Raw genomic sequence first — 20,986 nt, 5'->3', positions numbered from 1 at the left:
GACACTTTAGTGTGTGTCGTCAGTGTGAGGACCGACACTTTAGTGTGTGTCGTCAGTGTGAGGACCGACACTTTAGTGTGTGTCGTCAGTGTGAGGACCGACTCTAGCACTTTAGTGTGTGTCGTCAGTGTGAGGACCGACTCTAGCACTTTAGTGTGTGTCGTCAGTGTGAGGACCGACTCTAGCACTTTAGTGTGTGTCGTCAGTGTGAGGATCGACTCTAGCACTTTAGTGTGTGTCGTCAGTGTGAGGACCAACACTTTAGTGTGTGTCGTCAGTGTGAGGACCGACACTTTTGTGTGTGTCGTCAGTGTGAGGACCGACTCTAGCGCTTTAGTGTGTGTCGTCAGTGTGAGGACCAACACTTTAGTGTGTGTCGTCAGTGTGAGGACCGACACTTTAGTGTGTGTCGTCAGTGTGAGGACCGACTCTAGCACTTTAGTGTGTGTCGTCAGTGTGAGGACCAACACTTTAGTGTGTGTCGTCAGTGTGAGGACCGACACTTTAGTGTGTGTCGTCAGTGTGAGGACCGACTCTAGCGCTTTAGTGTGTGTCGTCAGTGTGAGGACCGACTCTAGCGCTTTAGTGTGTGTCGTCAGTGTGAGGACCGACTCTAGCGCTTTAGTGTGTGTCGTCAGTGTGAGGACCAACACTTTAGTGTGTGTCGTCAGTGTGAGGACCGACACTTTAGTGTGTGTCGTCAGTGTGAGAACCGACTCTAGCACTTTAGTGTGTGTCGTCAGTGTGAGGATCGACTCTAGCACTTTAGTGTGTGTCGTCAGTGTGAGGATCGACTCTAGCACTTTAGTGTGTGTCGTCACTTTAGTGTGTGTCGTCAGTGTGAGGACCGACACTTTAGTGTGTGTCGTCAGTGTGAGGACCGACACTTTAGTGTGTGTCGTCAGTGTGAGGACCGACACTTTAGTGTGTGTCGTCACTTTAGTGTGTGTCGTCAGTGTGAGGACCGACACTTTAGTGTGTGTCGTCAGTGTGAGGACCGACACTTTAGTGTGTGTCGTCACTTTAGTGTGTGTCGTCAGTGTGAGGACCGACACTTTAGTGTGTGTCGTCAGTGTGAGGACCGACACTTTAGTGTGTGTCGTCAGTGTGAGGACCGACACTTTAGTGTGTGTCGTCAGTGTGAGGGCCGACACTTTAGTGTGTGTCGTCAGTGTGAGGACCGACACTTTAGTGTGTGTCGTCAGTGTGAGGACCGACTCTAGCACTTTAGTGTGTGTCGTCAGTGTGAGGATCGACTCTAGCACTTTAGTGTGTGTCGTCAGTGTGAGGATCGACTCTAGCACTTTAGTGTGTGTCGTCAGTGTGAGGATCGACTCTAGCACTTTAGTGTGTGTCGTCAGTGTGAGGACCAACACTTTAGTGTGTGTCGTCAGTGTGAGGACCAACACTTTAGTGTGTGTCGTCAGTGTGAGGACCGACACTTTAGTGTGTGTCGTCAGTGTGAGGACCGACTCTAGCACTTTAGTGTGTGTCGTCAGTGTGAGGACCAACACTTTAGTGTGTGTCGTCAGTGTGAGGACCGACACTTTAGTGTGTGTCGTCAGTGTGAGGACCGACTCTAGCACTTTAGTGTGTGTCGTCAGTGTGAGGACCAACACTTTAGTGTGTGTCGTCAGTGTGAGGACCGACTCTAGCGCTTTAGTGTGTGTCGTCAGTGTGAGAACCGACTCTAGCACTTTAGTGTGTGTCGTCAGTGTGAGGACCAACACTTTAGTGTGTGTCGTCAGTGTGAGGACCGACACTTTAGTGTGTGTCGTCAGTGTGAGGACCGACACTTTAGTGTGTGTCGTCAGTGTGAGGACCGACTCTAGCACTTTAGTGTGTGTCGTCAGTGTGAGGACCGACTCTAGCACTTTAGTGTGTGTCGTCAGTGTGAGGACCGACTCTAGCACTTTAGTGTGTGTCGTCAGTGTGAGGGCCGACACTTTAGTGTGTGTCGTCAGTGTGAGGACCGACTCTAGCGCTTTAGTGTGTGTCGTCAGTGTGAGGACCAACACTTTAGTGTGTGTCGTCAGTGTGAGGACCGACACTTTAGTGTGTGTCGTCAGTGTGAGGACCGACACTTTAGTGTGTGTCGTCAGTGTGAGGACCGACTCTAGCACTTTAGTGTGTGTCGTCAGTGTGAGGGCCGACACTTTAGTGTGTGTCGTCAGTGTGAGGACCGACTCTAGCGCTTTAGTGTGTGTCGTCAGTGTGAGAACCGACTCTAGCACTTTAGTGTGTGTCGTCAGTGTGAGGACCAACACTTTAGTGTGTGTCGTCAGTGTGAGGACCAACACTTTAGTGTGTGTCGTCAGTGTGAGGACCGACACTTTAGTGTGTGTCGTCAGTGTGAGGACCGACTCTAGCACTTTAGTGTGTGTCGTCAGTGTGAGGACCAACACTTTAGTGTGTGTCGTCAGTGTGAGGACCGACACTTTAGTGTGTGTCGTCAGTGTGAGGACCGACTCTAGCACTTTAGTGTGTGTCGTCAGTGTGAGGACCAACACTTTAGTGTGTGTCGTCAGTGTGAGGACCGACTCTAGCGCTTTAGTGTGTGTCGTCAGTGTGAGAACCGACTCTAGCACTTTAGTGTGTGTCGTCAGTGTGAGGACCAACACTTTAGTGTGTGTCGTCAGTGTGAGGACCGACACTTTAGTGTGTGTCGTCAGTGTGAGGACCGACACTTTAGTGTGTGTCGTCAGTGTGAGGACCGACTCTAGCACTTTAGTGTGTGTCGTCAGTGTGAGGACCGACTCTAGCACTTTAGTGTGTGTCGTCAGTGTGAGGACCGACTCTAGCACTTTAGTGTGTGTCGTCAGTGTGAGGGCCGACACTTTAGTGTGTGTCGTCAGTGTGAGGACCGACTCTAGCGCTTTAGTGTGTGTCGTCAGTGTGAGGACCAACACTTTAGTGTGTGTCGTCAGTGTGAGGACCGACACTTTAGTGTGTGTCGTCAGTGTGAGGACCGACACTTTAGTGTGTGTCGTCAGTGTGAGGACCGACTCTAGCACTTTAGTGTGTGTCGTCAGTGTGAGGGCCGACACTTTAGTGTGTGTCGTCAGTGTGAGGACCGACTCTAGCGCTTTAGTGTGTGTCGTCAGTGTGAGAACCGACTCTAGCACTTTAGTGTGTGTCGTCAGTGTGAGGACCAACACTTTAGTGTGTGTCGTCAGTGTGAGGACCGACACTTTAGTGTGTGTCGTCAGTGTGAGGACCGACACTTTAGTGTGTGTCGTCAGTGTGAGGACCGACACTTTAGTGTGTGTCGTCAGTGTGAGGACCGACTCTAGCACTTTAGTGTGTGTCGTCAGTGTGAGGACCGACTCTAGCACTTTAGTGTGTGTCGTCAGTGTGAGGACCGACTCTAGCACTTTAGTGTGTGTCGTCAGTGTGAGGACCGACTCTAGCACTTTAGTGTGTGTCGTCAGTGTGAGGACCGACTCTAGCACTTTAGTGTGTGTCGTCAGTGTGAGGGCCGACACTTTAGTGTGTGTCGTCAGTGTGAGGACCGACTCTAGCGCTTTAGTGTGTGTCGTCAGTGTGAGGACCAACACTTTAGTGTGTGTCGTCAGTGTGAGGACCGACACTTTAGTGTGTGTCGTCAGTGTGAGGACCGACACTTTAGTGTGTGTCGTCAGTGTGAGGACCGACTCTAGCACTTTAGTGTGTGTCGTCAGTGTGAGGGCCGACACTTTAGTGTGTGTCGTCAGTGTGAGGACCGACTCTAGCGCTTTAGTGTGTGTCGTCAGTGTGAGAACCGACTCTAGCACTTTAGTGTGTGTCGTCAGTGTGAGGACCAACACTTTAGTGTGTGTCGTCAGTGTGAGGACCGACACTTTAGTGTGTGTCGTCAGTGTGAGGACCGACACTTTAGTGTGTGTCGTCAGTGTGAGGACCGACACTTTAGTGTGTGTCGTCAGTGTGAGGACCGACTCTAGCACTTTAGTGTGTGTCGTCAGTGTGAGGACCGACTCTAGCACTTTAGTGTGTGTCGTCAGTGTGAGGGCCGACACTTTAGTGTGTGTCGTCAGTGTGAGGACCGACTCTAGCGCTTTAGTGTGTGTCGTCAGTGTGAGGACCAACACTTTAGTGTGTGTCGTCAGTGTGAGGACCGACACTTTAGTGTGTGTCGTCAGTGTGAGGACCGACACTTTAGTGTGTGTCGTCAGTGTGAGGACCGACTCTAGCACTTTAGTGTGTGTCGTCAGTGTGAGGGCCGACACTTTAGTGTGTGTCGTCAGTGTGAGGACCGACTCTAGCGCTTTAGTGTGTGTCGTCAGTGTGAGAACCGACTCTAGCACTTTAGTGTGTGTCGTCAGTGTGAGGACCAACACTTTAGTGTGTGTCGTCAGTGTGAGGACCGACACTTTAGTGTGTGTCGTCAGTGTGAGGACCGACACTTTAGTGTGTGTCGTCAGTGTGAGGACCGACTCTAGCACTTTAGTGTGTGTCGTCAGTGTGAGGACCGACACTTTAGTGTGTGTCGTCAGTGTGAGGACCGACACTTTAGTGTGTGTCGTCAGTGTGAGGACCGACTGTAGCACTTTAGTGTTAGTTGTCAGTGTGAGGACCAACTGTAGCACTTTAGTGTGTGTCCTCACTTATTTCACTCATGTACACAACAAAACCACACAACATGGACCAAGACAAGGTTTTCCAAGCTGAGGGGCAAAACACAAAATATGTCTCAGCTCCATTTTTGATGGTCAACCACTAAATAGGCTGTTTTATTCAACATGGAAGATTTAATTCATGTTTTGGTGCTTTTTGTTTGTTTTTACTTGTAGTCTGTGTCACTAATGTGACAATATTGGATTATTTTAGTGAATGTGACTAAAATAAAGCTGTTTCATCAATTTATTTACAGTATAAAATATCAATAATGACGCAATATTTGATATATTTTGTTCATGTGACTAAAAAAGTTTATTTAGAGAATATAATGTCAATAATGAGGCAATATTTGATGTATTTTAGTGAATGTGACTAAAAAAGCGCTGTTTCATCACTTTGTTCACAGTATATAATACCAATAATGAGGCAAACATTTATGTATTTTAGTGAATGTCTCTGAAATAGTACTGTTGCATCACTTTGTTTAAAGTATATAATATCAATAATGAGGCAATATTTGATGTATTTTGTTCATGTGACTAAAAAAGTGCTGTTTCATCAATTTATTTACAGTATATAATATCAATAATGAGGCAATATTTGATGTATTTTGTTCATGTGGCTAAAAAAGTGCTGTTTCAACTATTTATTTACAGTATATAATATAAATATTGAGGCAATATTTTACGTATTTTTGTTAATGTGACTAAAATAGTGCTGTTTCATCAATTTATTTACAGTATATAATATCAATAATGTGGCAATATTTGATGTATTCTAGTGAATGGGACTAAAAACGTGCTGTTTCATCAATTTATTTACAGTATATAATATCAATAATGAAGCAATAGTTGATTTTTTGTATAGTGAATTTGACCAAAATAAGTGATATGTAATATATTTATTGACACTATATGTCAATAATGTGACAATGTATAATGTATTTTAGTGAGTGGGACAAAAGAAAAAACAATGTATGTCAATGATGCAGCAATGTTTGATGTATTTTAGTGAATTTGATCACATAAAGCAGTGCTCTGTCAATAAATATACAATATATGTCAAAAACGTGGCAATATTTGATGTAGCTTAATGAATTTCACCATAAAAAGCATTGTATTGTCAATATAGTCACACTATATGTCAATAATTCAGGAATATTTGACATATTTTAGTGAATGGGACTAAAAAAGTGTAGTGTCATTTATTTTCTACAGTATGTGTCAATATTGTGTCAATAAATGATGTATTTTAGTGAATTAAACCATAAAACTGTGGTTTTGTTCAATTATTAACAGTATATGTCAATAATTCAAGAATATTTAATGTATTTTAGTGAATGGGACTAAAAAAAGTGCTGTCTCATTTATTTATTTACACTATATGTAAAAAAAGTGGCAATAAATGATGTATTTTAGTGAATTAAACCACAAAAAACTGTGGTTTTGTTCAATTATTAACAGTATATGTCAATGATGTAGCAATATTTTATGTATTTTAGTGAGTGGGACTAAAAAAGTGCTGTTTCATTTATTTATTAACAGTATTTAATATCAATAATGAGGCAATATTTGATGTCTTTTAGTGCATTAAACCATAAAAACTCTGGTTTTGTTCAATTATTAACACTATATGTCAATGATGTAACAATATTTGATGTATTTTAGTGAATTTGATCACATAAAGCAGTGCTCTGTCAATAAATATACATTATATGTCAATAACGTGGCAATATTTGATGTAGCTTAATGAATTTCACCACAAAAAGCATTGTATTGTCAATATAGTCACACCATATGTCAATAATTCAGGAATATTTGATGTATTTTTGTGAATGGGACTAAAAAGGTGTAGCGTCATTTATTTTCTACAGTATGTGTCAATATTGTGTCAATAAATGATGTATTTTAGTGAATTAAACCATAAAACTGTGGTTTTGTTCAATTATTAACAGTATATGTCAATAATTCAAGAATATTTCATGTATTTTAGTGAATGGGACTAAAAAAAGTGCTGTCTCATTTATTTATTTACACTGTGTCAAAAAAGTGGCAATAAATTATGTATTTTAGTGAATTAAACCACAAAAAAACTGTGGTTTTGTTCAATTATTAACAGTATATGTCAATGATGTAGCAATATTTGATGTATTTTAGTGAGTGGGACTAAAAAAGTGCTGTTTCATTTATTTATAAACAGTATTTAATATCATAAATGAGGCAATATTTGATGTCTTTTAGTGCATTAAACCATAAAAACTCTGGTTTTGTTCAATTATTAACACTATATGTCAATGATGTAACAATATTTGATGTATTTTAGTGAATTTGATCACATAAAGCAGTGCTCTGTCAATAAATATACATTATATGTCAATAACGTGGCAATATTTGATGTAGCTTAATGAATTTCACCACAAAAAGCATTGTATTGTCAATATAGTCACACTATATGTCAATAATTCCGGAATATTTGACATATTTTAGTGAATGGGACTAAAAAAGTGTAGTGTCATTTATTTTCTACAGTATGTGTCAATATTGTGTCAATAAATGATGTATTTTAGTGAATTAAACCATAAAACTGTGGTTTTGTTCAATTATTAACAGTATATGTCAATAATTCAAGAATATTTAATGTATTTTAGTGAAAGGGACTAAAAAAAGTGCTGTCTCATTTATTTATTTACACTATATGTCAAAAAAGTGGCAATAAATTATGTATTTTAGTGAATTAAACCACAAAAAACTGTGGTTTTGTTCAATTATTAACAGTATATGTCAATGATGTAGCAATATTTGATGTATTTTAGTGAGTGGGACTAAAAAAGTGCTGTTTCATTTATTTATTAACAGTATTTAATATCAATAATGAGGCAATATTTGATGTCTTTTAGTGCATTAAACCATAAAAACTCTGGTTTTGTTCAATTATTAACACTATATGTCAATGATGTAACAATATTTGATGTATTTTAGTGAATTTGATCACATAAAGCAGTGCTCTGTCAATAAATATACATTATATGTCAATAACGTGGCAATATTTGATGTAGCTTAATGAATTTCACCACAAAAAGCATTGTATTGTCAATATAGTCACACTATATGTCAATAATTCAGGAATATTTGATGTATTTTTGTGAATGGGACTAAAAAGGTGTAGCGTCATTTATTTTCTACAGTATGTGTCAATATTGTGTCAATAAATGATGTATTTTAGTGAATCAAACCATTAAACTGTGGTTTTGTTCAATTAACAGTATATGTCAATAATTCAAGAATATTTAATGTATTTTAGTGAAAGGGACTAAAAAAAGTGCTGTCTCATTTATTTATTTACACTATATGTCAAAAAAGTGGCAATAAATTATGTATTTTAGTGAATTAAACCACAAAAAACGGCGGTTTTGTTCAATTATTAACAGTATATGTCAATGATGTAGCAATATTTGATGTATTTTAGTGAGTGGGACTAAAAAAGTGCTGTTTCATTTATTTATTAACAGTATTTAATATCAATAATGAGGCAATATTCGATGTCTTTTAGTGCATTAAACCATAAGAACTCTGGTTTTGTTCAATTATTAACACTATATGTCAATGATGTAACAATATTTGAAGTATTTTAGTGAATTTGATGACATAAAGCAGTGCTCTGTCAATAAATATACATTATATGTCAATAACGTGGCAATATTTGATGTAGCTTAATGAATTTCACCACAAAAAGCATTGTATTGTCAATATAGTCACACTATATGTCAATAATTCAGGAATATTTGATGTATTTTTGTGAATGGGACTAAAAAGGTGTAGTGTCATTTATTTTCTACAGTATGTGTCAATATTGTGTCAATAAATGATGTATTTTAGTGAATCAAACCATTAAACTGTGGTTTTGTTCAATTAACAGTATATGTCAATAATTCAAGAATATTTAATGTATTTTAGTGAATGGGACTAAAAAAAGTGCTGTCTCATTTATTTATTTACACTATATGTCAAAAAAGTGGCAATAAATTATGTATTTTAGTGAATTAAACCACAAAAAACTGTGGTTTTGTTCAATTATTAACAGTATATGTCAATGATGTAGCAATATTTGATGTATTTTAGTGAGTGGGACTAAAAAAGTGCTGTTTCATTTATTTATTAACAGTATTTAATATCAATAATGAGGCAATATTTGATGTCTTTTAGTGCATTAAACCATAAAAACTCTGGTTTTGTTCAATTATTAACACTATATGTCAATGATGTAACAATATTTGATGTATTTTAGTGAATTTGATCACATAAAGCAGTGCTCTGTCAATAAATATACATTATATGTCAATAACGTGGCAATATTTGATGTAGCTTAATGAATTTCACCATAAAAAGCATTGTATTGTCAATATAGTCACACTATATGTCAATAATTCAGGAATATTTGACATATTTTAGTGAATGGGACTAAAAAAGTGTAGTGTCATTTATTTTCTACAGTATGTGTCAATATTGTGTCAATAAATGATGTATTTTAGTGAATCAAACCATTAAACTGTGGTTTTGTTCAATTATGAACAGTATATGTCAATAATTCAAGAATATTTAATGTATTTTAGTGAAAGGGACTAAAAAAAGTGCTGTCTCATTTATTTATTTACACTATATGTCAAAAAAGTGGCAATGAATTATGTATTTTAGTGAATTAAACCATAAAAAACTGTGGTTTTGTTCAATTATTAACAGTATATGTCAATGATGTAGCAATATTTGATGTATTTTAGTGAGTGGGACTAAGAATGTGCTGTTTCATTTATTTATTAACAGTATTTAATATCAATAATGAGGCAATATTTGATGTCTTTTAGTGCATTAAACCATAAAAACTCTGGTTTTGTTCAATTATTAACACTATATGTCAATGATGTAACAATATTTGATGTATTTTAGTGAATTTGATCACATAAAGCAGTGCTCTGTCAATAAATATACATTATATGTCAATAACGTGGCAATATTTGATGTACCTTAATGAATTTCACCACAAAAAGCATTGTATTGTCAATATAGTCACACTATATGTCAATAATTCAGGAATATTTGATGTATTTTTGTGAATGGGACTAAAAAGGTGTAGTGTCATTTATTTTCTACAGTATGTGTCAATATTGTGTCAATAAATGATGTATTTTAGTGAATCAAACCATTAAACTGTGGTTTTGTTCAATTAACAGTACATGTCAATAATTCAAGAATATTTTATGTATTTTAGTGAATGGGACTAAAAAAAGTGCTGTCTCATTTATTTATTTACACTATATGTCAAAAAAGTGGCAATAAATTATGTATTTTAGTGAATTAAACCACAAAAAACTGCGGTTTTGTTCAATTATTAACAGTATATGTCAATGATGTAGCAATATTTGATGTATTTTAGTGAGTGGGACTAAAAAAGTGCTGTTTCATTTATTTATTAACAGTATTTAATATCAATAATGAGGCAATATTTGATGTCTTTTAGTGCATTAAACCATAAAAACTCTGGTTTTGTTCAGTTATTAACACTATATGTCAATGATGTAACAATATTTGATGTATTTTAGTGAATTTGATCACATAAAGCAGTGCTCTGTCAATAAATATACATTATATGTCAATAACGTGGCAATATTTGATGTAGCTTAATGAATTTCACCACAAAAACCATTGTATTGTCAATATAGTCACACTATATGTCAATAATTCAGGAATATTTGATGTATTTTTGTGAATGGGACTAAAAAGGTGTAGTGTCATTTATTTTCTACAGTATGTGTCAATATTGTGTCAATAAATGATGTATTTTAGTGAATCAAACCATTAAACTGTGGATTTGTTCAATTAACAGTATATGTCAATAATTCAAGAATATTTAATGTATTTTAGTGAATGGGACTAAAAAAAGTGCTGTCTCATTTATTTATTTACACTATATGTCAAAAAAGTGGCAATAAATTATGTATTTTAGTGAATTAAACCACAAAAAACTGTGGTTTTGTTCAATTATTAACAGTATATGTCAATGATGTAGCAATATTTTATGTATTTTAGTGAGTGGTACTAAAAAAGTGCTGTTTCATTTATTTATTAACAGTATTTAATATCAATAATGAGGCAATATTTGATGTCTTTTAGTGCATTAAAACATAAAAACTCTGGTTTTCTTCAATTATTAACACTATATGTCAATGATGTAACAATATTTGATGTATTTTAGTGAATTTGATCACATAAAGCAGTGCTCTGTCAATAAATATACATTATATGTCAATAACGTGGCAATATTTGATGTAGCTTAATAAATTTCACCACAAAAAGCATTGTATTGTCAATATAGTCACACTATATGTCAATAATTCAGGAATATTTGATGTATTTTTGTGAATGGGACTAAAAAGGTGTAGCGTCATTTATTTTCTACTGTATGTGTCAATATTGTGTCAATAAATGATGTATTTTAGTGAATCAAACCATTAAACTGTGGTTTTGTTCAATTATTAACAGTATATGTCAATAATTCAAGAATATTTAATGTATTTTAGTGAATGGGACTAAAAAAAAGTGCTGTCTCATTTATTTATTTACACTATGTGTCAAAAAAGTGGCAATAAATTATGTATTTTAGTGAATTAAACCACAAAAAACTGTGGTTTTGTTCAATTATTAACAGTATATGTCAATGATGTAGCAATATTTGATGTATTTTAGTGAGTGGGACTAAAAAAGTGCTGTTTCATTTATTTATTAACAGTATTTAATATCAATAATGAGGCAATATTTGATGTCTTTTAGTGCATTAAACCATAAAAACTCTGGTTTTGTTCAATTATTAACACTATATGTCAATGATGTAACAATATTTGATGTATTTTAGTGAATCTGATCACATAAAGCAGTGCTCTGTCAATAAATATACATTATATGTCAATAACGTGGCAATATTTGATGTAGCTTAATGAATTTCACCACAAAAATCATTGTATTGTCAATATAGTCACACTATTTGTCAATAATTCAGGAATATTTGATGTATTTTTGTGAATGGGACTAAAAAGGTGTAGTGTCATTTATTTTCTACAGTATGTGTCAATATTGTGTCAATAAATGATGTATTTTAGTGAATCAAACCATTAAACTGTGGTTTTGTTCAATTAACAGTACATGTCAATAATTCAAGAATATTTTATGTATTTTAGTGAATGGGACTACAAAAAGTGCTGTTATTTATTTACACTATATGTCAAAAAAGTGGCAATAAATTATGTATTTTAGTGAATTAAACCACAAAAAACTGCGGTTTTGTTCAATTATTAACAGTATATGTCAATGATGTAGCAATATTTGATGTATTTTAGTGAGTGGGACTAAAAAAGTGCTGTTTCATTTATTTATTAACAGTATTTAATATCAATAATGAGGCAATATTTGATGTCTTTTAGTGCATTAAACCATAAAAACCTCTGGTTTTGTTCAATTATTAACACTATATGTCAATGATGTAACAATATTTGATGTATTTTAGTGAATTTGATCACATAAAGCAGTGCTCTGTCAATAAATATACATTATATGTCAATAACGTGGCAATATTTGATGTAGCTTAATGAATTTCACCACAAAAATCATTGTATTGTCAATATAGTCACACTATATGTCAATAATTCAGGAATATTTGATGTATTTTTGTGAATGGGACTAAAAAGGTGTAGCGTCATTTATTTTCTACAGTATGTGTCAATATTGTGTCAATAAATGATGTATTTTAGTGAATCAAACCATTAAACTGTGGTTTTGTTCAATTAACAGTATATGTCAATAATTCAAGAATATTTTATGTATTTTAGTGAATGGGACTAAAAAAAGTGCTGTTATTTATTTACACTATATGTCAAAAAAGTGGCAATAAATTATGTATTTTAGTGAATTAAACCACAAAAAACTGCGGTTTTGTTCAATTATTAACAGTATATGTCAATGATGTAGCAATATTTGATGTATTTTAGTGAGTGGGACTAAAAAAGTGCTGTTTCATTTATTTATTAACAGTATTTAATATCAATAATGAGGCAATATTTGATGTCTTTTAGTGCATTAAACCATAAAAACTCTGGTTTTGTTCAATTATTAACACTATATGTCAATGATGTAACAATATTTGATGTATTTTAGTGAATTGGACCTCGAAAAAGACAGTTTTAGCCAATAAGAGCGTACAATAACAAAATAAAAATCCTTACCTGTTGTTTCCCAAATTGCCCCTTTTCAGCCGCTAAAGCTTTTTCTGTTTTGTTCTCACTTTTGTTCTTCGTTTTGCTCATCTTGCTGACTGGAAGGACTTACAAAGCACACAACACACACACACACAGGTCCAACAAGAAGGAAAAAAAGCCCTTGCCCTTTGCTCCAGTCAAGTCCTGCAGCCTTCCAGAAGCGTCTTTAGTGCATCAAAATCCAGGAAACCTTTGTGGTTAAAAAAAAATGAATAAATGGTGTTTGTGAAAATTTACGGCCTTCATAATAAAGCTGAGCAGAAGAGCTTGTGAAGAAAGAAAGGTTTAATTGAGACGGCGAAGAAGAGAAACTGGTATTACCCAACATGAAGCACCAATCCACCCTGCCCGACTGGTTCCACACCTCACTTCGAAAAACTGATTCTTCCCTTTAAGATGCCATCAGGAACCACTACAGAACTCAAACCAGGAGGGACCGACTATCCAGAGGTTAACGCCACACTTGGCTGAACGACGACGAGGTGAAAATGTGACGTTTGCGGCCCAAAGGAAAGCCGGTCGCTGTCAGGACGCCTCAAACCCCGCCCCCTTTGGGCGGAGTCTCTGCGCTCTGAAAGACGACGGGCGTCGGAACACACCCGGACTGCACGAGATTTTTGATGCATGGAAACAGGTCGTTCTGCTAGCAAAACGAGTTTGTGGTCCTCCGACGTTCCAAGGCCAGGGCCCCTTAAAGGCCTACTGAAATTAAATGTTTTTATTTAAACGGGGATAGCAGATCTATTCTATGTGTCATACTTGATCATTTCGCGATATTGCCATATTTTTGCTGAAAGGATTTAGTATAGAACAACGACGATAAAGATCGCAACTTTTGGTATCTGATAAAAAAAAAAGGCTTGCCCCTACCGGAAGTAGCGTGACGTAGTCAGTTGAACATTTCCGCAAAGTTCCCTATTGTTTACAGTGATGCAATTCGGACCGAGAAAGCGACGATTTCCCCATTAATTTGAGCGAGGATGAAAGATTTGTGGATGAGGAAAATGCAAGTGAAGGACTAGTGGGGAGTGGAAGCGATTCAGATAGGGAAGATGCTGTGAGAGGCGGGTGGGACCTGATATTCAGCTGGGAATGACTACAACAGTAAATAAACACAAGACATATATATACCGTAATTTCCGGACTATAAGCCGCTACTTTTTCCCCTCGTTCTGGTCCCTGCGGCTTATACAACGGTGCGGCTTATTTACGGCCTGTTCTTCTCCGACACCGACGAAGAAGATTTCGGTGGTTTTAGTACGCAGGAGGAAGACGATGACACAATGATTAAAGACTGACTTTCCATGTACCGGTAGGCTGGTTTTTTTGATAACGTACAGGCGAGCACTTTGTATTACTTTGCACCGTTGTATTATTTGTACTCTGCACGAATGCTGTTCGCCATGTCAAAGATGTGAAAGTTTGATTGAATGATTGAAAGATTTATTGTTAATAAATGGGACGCTTTGCGTTCCCAAACAGTCATCTCTGTCCCGACAATCCCCTCCGTGGTAGCAGGAACCCCTATATACTACGGTAATTACACATCAAAACCCTGCGGCTTATAGTCGGGTGCGGCTTATATATAGAGCAATCTGTATTTTCCCCTAAATTTAGCTGGTGCGGCTTATAGTCAGGTGCGGCTTATAGTCCGGAAATTACGGTACTCTATTAGCCACAACACAACCAGGCTTATATTTAACATGCCACAAATTAATCCCGCATAAAAACACCTAGGTGTTTGTTACGCTAGCTCCTAGCTACTAGCTCGAGCTAGTTATAGCTCGAGCGAGTTATATGGACGGGATCCCGTCCATATAACCCGCCAATACAATTCAAACACCTGCACCACACACACACTCACTCAGCCCAAAGGACCGTTCACCTAACCCAAGGTTCATAAAGCTTATATATTTAACCAAAGTTACGTACGTGACACGCACGTACGGGCAAGCGATCAAATGTTTGGAAGCGCAGCTGCGTACTCACGGTATTGCGTCTGCGTCTGTGTATCCAAATCAAAGTAATCCTGGTAAGAGTCTGTGTTGTCCCAGTTCTCTACAGGCGTCTGTGTATCCAAATCAAAGTCCTCCTGGTATGAGTCTCTGTTGTCCGAGTTCTTCGATCTTGACTGCATCTTTCGGGAATGTAAACTATGAAAAGCCGGCTGTGTTGTGTTGCTGACTTCCCTCGCAAAATACTCCGCATCGCACCGACAACTTTCTTCTTTGCTTGCTCAGCTTCTTTCTCCATAATGCAATGAACAAATTGCAACAGATTCACCAACACAGATGTCCAGAATACTGTGGAATTATGAGATGAAAACAGAGCTATTTCGTATTGGCTTCAATGGGGGAGCCATACCTCTGTTAAACTGGCTACGTCACGCGCATATGTCATCCTCCAAAGGTGTTTCCAACCGGAAGTTTAGCGGGAAATTTAAAATGTCACTTTATAAGTTAACCCGGCCGTATTGGCATGTGTTGCAATGTTAAGATTTCATCATTGATATATAAACTATCAGACTGCGTGGTCGGTAGTAGTGGCTTTCAGTAGGCCTTTAAGGGGGCCTGAAACGGGACGCAACATCTCCACCAAAAATAGGGTTGTACGATATACGGGTACTAATAAAGTACTGTGGTACTAATTCATTTTTAAAAAGGTACTACACTGCCTTTGAAAAATGCCAGTACTTTTTTTTTTGTGTGAGTCAACATAGTACCTAGTGCCTATACTGCATGTAAAATCAATAATAAGGCAATATAATACCAGTACTTTTTTTTGTGTGTGAGTCAACATAGTACCTAGTGCCTATACTGCATGTAAAATCAATAATAAGGCAATATAATACCAGTACTTTTTTTTTTGTGTGAGTCAACATAGTACCTAGTGCCTATACTGCATGTAAGATCAATAATAAGGCAGTATAATACCAGTACTTTTTTTTCGTGTGAGTCAACACACACACACACACACACACACACACACACACACACACACACACACACACACAGAGCACGTACAAGCAGAAACGGCACTTTTTCTTCTTCTTCTCCAGAATTTGGCGCGCTCTACCTTCCACATGTCATCCAATTCAAACCGTTCCGACTTCAAACTGTTTGGCCTATTCGGGAATCGCAGGCTTTTTCTTGACAAATTCCGAAAAATTCCCCAGAATTCCAGGTTTTCCGGAACATTTTTCCCCATTCAAAACGAATTGGCCATTTTTCAAACTTCCACCATTTCCACATTTTTCAACCGATTCAAACCATTGCTCCTTCAACACATTCCACCATTCTGGAAATTTAAACTACATTTTGTTCCAAGTTCAAAAAAATTCCAGGATCTTCCAGAATTCCTGGTTTTCCAAAGCCCTATTTCCACCCTTTTTTTCTGGCGACTACTCCTGCCACATTTTTCGACGCATTTCAAACGTTCCACCGTCAAAACATTCCTTTTAATTAGGAAAAGAAACAAAGTTGTTTTATGAACTGTAAAAATTCCCGGTTTTCCCGAAATTCCGTAATACCATTTCTCAGTTCAACATGTTACTACTTCAACATTTCTTCCAACACCAACCATTCCAACTCATTCAAGTTTGTTTTTTTTGCCATTTTCAAAAAAAATCCCGCTTTTCCCAAAATTCCCACTTTTGGAAAAATTTCAATGGGACATTCTGCAAAGTTCCACAATTCCCACTAATTCAAACCATTCCACCATCAACACATTCAACTCATCCTCGACATTCAAGCTACCATTTTTCCACCTTCAACAAATTTCCAGGAATTCCTGTCCTTTTCTAACCCTATTTCAGACCTTTTTCGTTTGACTACTCCTTTTCCTTTTTCCATCCCATTTCAAATGTTTCACCGTCAAAACATTTTTCTTAGTCAGGACAATAAAACAAGTTGGTTTAGGACCTAGAAACATTCCCGTTTTTCCCGAAATTCCGTAATACCATTTCTCAATTAAAAACTGTTCCTACTTCAACATTTCTCGACCGATTTAAACAATTTTGAAACCAACCAATTCAGCTCATTCAGGACATTCATGCTATTAATCTTTTTTTTTTAATCTCAATTTCCCAAATTTCCAGGAAGTTTTCATTGAAATGAATGGGACATGTTTCCAAGTTGCACAATTCCCACATTTTTCAACCTATTCAAACCATTCCAACATCAACACATTCCACTCATCCTGGACATTCAAACTAACACTTTCCCAAGTTACAAACCAAATTCCGGTTTTCCTGGAAATAGAATGTAATTTATAATAATATAAAATATCAACTCAGGAAATAAGTTCCTAGACACAGGAGGACTTTAACTATGACCAATGTATGATCCTGTAACTACTTGGTATCGGATCGATAACAACACGTGTAGTATCAGCCATACTTATGTAAAGTATCAGAAGAATAAGTGATTATTACATTTGAACAGAAGTGTAGATAGAACATGTTGAAACAGGAAGTAAGTAGGGATGTCAGATAATGGCTTTTTGCCGATATCCGATATTCCGATATTGTCCAACTCTTTAATTACCGATACCGATATCAACCGATACCGATATCAACCGATACTGATGTATACAGTCGTGGAATTAACACATTATTATGCCTAATTTGGACAACCAGGTATGGTGAAAATAAGGTCCTTTTTTTAAATATTAATAAAATAACATAAATAAATTAAAAGCATTTTCTTGAATAAAAAAGAAAGTAAAACAATATAAAAACAGTTACATAGAAACTACTAATTAATGAAAATGAGTAAAATTAACTGTTAAAGGTTAGTATTATTAGTGGACCAGCAGCACGCACAATCATGTGTGCTTACGGACTGTATCCCTTGCAGACTGTATTGATATATATTGATATATAATGTAGGAACCAGAATATTAATAACAGAAAGAAACAACCCTTTTGTGTGAATGAGTGTAAATGGGGGAGGGAGGTTTTTTGGCTTGGTGCACTAATTGTAAGTGTATCTTGTGTTTTTTATGTTGATTTAATTTTTTAAAAAAAAACAAAAAAAAAAACCATACCGATAATAAAAAAAAAACGATACCGATAATTTCCGATATTACATTTTAAAGGCAGGCCAATATTATCGGACATCTCTAGAAGTAAGCAGATATTAAAAATCTATTTTTGACCGCTTGTCCCTCATAATCTTGACAAAAATAATACAATACCCTTTATTTTGAAAAGGTTAGAAAAGTATTGAAATATATTTTGGTCGCAAAATACTAATTTATCAGGACAATTGTAGTATATTTTAGGAGTATCATCATCAGGGATGGTAATCTTACAAAAATGTAGGATTTAATTCGATTTCGAATCTATTCTCAATTCAACCGGAGTCTCGATTCAAACCGATTCTCGCAATTAAATGACAAAGCTAATTTTCTTAAAAGGGGCTGTTTCCAACCTTTACTGTGGCTGCTTAAAGAACGCTAACTTTTCCAGGGTAATGACGTAAACTCGGGCTTATGTAAAGCTTTGTGTTGTCAGCTAATGACAGCGATTTACCAAACTTTAGCTACAAATGCTAGCTATCATGTGCTATCATAACAACCATAGACATCTTATAAGTAGACGCAGCATGGAGCGCTACTGCCTACTGGCGCTGACAAGTCGCGGGGCCACCATCTTGGAGTGGTGATCCGCTCCACTCAGTGCAATTCATTTTACCTCACTGAATACCACTGATTTTCACGCGCTTTTTTGTCATACGTGTAGCTATGATAAAAGACACATTTTATTATTCGTAGTTTGCTTAACAGTAATAGAATAATTTTATATGCTATAAGTGACCAGATGTCCGAGATCAAAACTGGGAATATAATCCCAGAGAAGGGGGGAAAAAACGGTCAGCTATTTTTAAATTCAAGAAACAATAGGATTAGGTTATATATACATGCGTATATCCTACATAAAAATAGGGTTGGAAAGTTAGACTAAATTTAGACTTGTATAATACTGTATAGCCACTGTCCATCTGATTGTCTAGTTAGCTAACATATATTACCCCCCCCCCCCCCCCTACACAATCTGGACTGTGGTCCTAACTTTTACCGCTGTTGTCTTTTACAATCTTTATCTTCATCATTTATTTCAACTTTATGTTATTCAAGTATGACATTTTTAAATTTAATTAATTTAATTGACAAGCAATTCTATTATGGTCATACTGTTGTTTGCTAGCGGCTACAATTTCTGTACTATTGAAGATCTTTGCTCCTTCTCAACTCTGTGGTAATATTCTTTTCACAAAATGCAACCAATAGTACGTTAATGTTAAGTCTTACTTGTGGAAAGTAATCCCCCGATTCCTATTTTCAACAGTCCGCTCATTTGAGCAGGAAAACGCTGAACACCATCTTTGTTTTCTACCTGTCAACTGTCAGTTTAGTCATCACCACTTCAAGATGGCGGCCCAATTTCTCGCGTCACAGCAGCCATTGTTGCGTCTACTTATAAGATGTCTACGATAACAACAACTTGCTGCTAAAATTCTTAGTTGCTTTTGTGAGTGACAGAAAATATATATATATATTATAATAGATTTAAATAAATATTATAATAAGAACACAAATACACTATTCAAGTTTTACTTGCTGAAAATATCGCCAGCTAGCACCAGAATGTACCTATCTTAAAGAAGCCTTTTGAGATCTCCTGATTAAAAAGGCCCCATGGATTAAATGTATTATTATTTTAGGAAGGAGAAAACGTCATGTAGGAGAGAAATAAAATATTACATCATTCGATTAAATATTTTGAATGCATGTAAACGCTGCAGTCTTAATGGACACAACATTAGGTACATCCGTTCTCACACAACCGTGGAACAACACGTTATCAGTCGCCTGATTTGTAATAAACGTCAAGTCGGTAACGTGACCGGAGACGGTAACGCGCTCCAGGAATGCGGCTGGACGGGAAAGCCGTCGATCAAGAGGAGGAACTAGAGCGCCTCTCCATTGCTACCTGGAAGCGTCGTGTCGACTTCCCGTCAGGCAGTGCCGCGGACACAGGTTTGCGGTCCTGTTTGGAGCGGGACAACAACGGGGGAGGAATGTTTTATTTTATTTCATTTTATTTTGGACGCCTTTTAGAGGCCCTTAACGTGCACGAAAAGCCCCCATATTTAGAAGGCGCGTCAGGTGTGGCAAAACGGCGAAACATCTTATATTTTGGGTCAGGCAAATTGTAAGATGATGGGTTAGTTTGCACAGATTTTTAATTTATTTTTTAAAACTGGACTACACTGGGTTTCCTCCCTGAGGCGGAAATGCCGATTGAGTATTTCCTTTCCAATTAAAAATATTCACCGACATAACTGAACATAAACGAGTATGTTCGAACATATATCCTATGGTTACAAATTATTTTATTAAATAATTGTATTTGTAAAATTATTGAGTTGTTTATTGTATCGAATTAGCACGGTTTAAAAACGAATTGTCTTTATTTTGAAAAGCCCAACAAAATGACATTCTGAAGCATAAATCAACGTCAACGATGCCAGTCTTGCTATCGGAAAGAAAGCAGTTTTAAAGAATATTTGGTGGGGTACGTACTTTTTTTAAATTGTACATATTATTTTCAAAGGGTAAGATTATGGGTTAGTTTGCGCAGTTTTAGTTCTTTTTTAAAAAAAAACTACTACACTGGGTTTCCTCCCTGAGGCGGAAATGCCGAGTGAGTATTTCCTTTCCAATTAAAAATATTTACCGACATAACTGAACATAAAACGAGTATGTTAAAACATGTATCCTATGTTTACTAATTATTTTATAAAATATTTTTTATTTGGAAATTATTTAGTTCTTTATTGTATCGAATTAGCACGGTTTTAAAACGAATTGTCTTTTATTTTGAAAATCCCCAAATACAGGGCGCTGCGATTAAGACGACAAAAAAAGCACACCTGCTCAATGAATACTTAATATTATGTTTCGAAATACAAGTTTTATGCTATTTTTTCTTTTTAGTAAACTGAAATAAGTAGATACAGTGTCATTTCAAAACGTTCTGGCTATGTCGTTCTGCTCCAAAGCGCC

General features: G+C 36.5%; 1 protein-coding gene across 1 annotated transcript in view; it reads right to left on the bottom strand.

The window, feature by feature from the left end:
* The window catches only part of LOC133656320 (huntingtin-interacting protein 1-related protein-like), a 96,846-nt gene extending 83,363 nt beyond the window's left edge, over nucleotides 1-13,483 (bottom strand). Inside the window, exons 1-2 of the mRNA XM_062057349.1 lie at nucleotides 13,238-13,483; nucleotides 12,884-13,106 (exon numbers count right to left, since the gene is read on the bottom strand). Of these exons, the coding sequence (XP_061913333.1) occupies nucleotides 12,884-12,964 (81 nt within the window). The 5' untranslated portion in view covers nucleotides 12,965-13,106; nucleotides 13,238-13,483. The remainder of the gene's footprint in view (nucleotides 1-12,883; nucleotides 13,107-13,237) is intronic.
* Nucleotides 13,484-20,986: the final 7,503 nt, after the last annotated feature.

The sequence above is a fragment of the Entelurus aequoreus genome, linkage group LG08 (assembly GCF_033978785.1).
Source record: "Entelurus aequoreus isolate RoL-2023_Sb linkage group LG08, RoL_Eaeq_v1.1, whole genome shotgun sequence".
In the NCBI taxonomy this organism is placed as follows: Eukaryota; Metazoa; Chordata; class Actinopteri; order Syngnathiformes; family Syngnathidae; genus Entelurus; species Entelurus aequoreus.
Note: the sequence above shows the minus strand (reverse complement) of the source record. Positions and strands in the feature narration are given on the sequence as shown.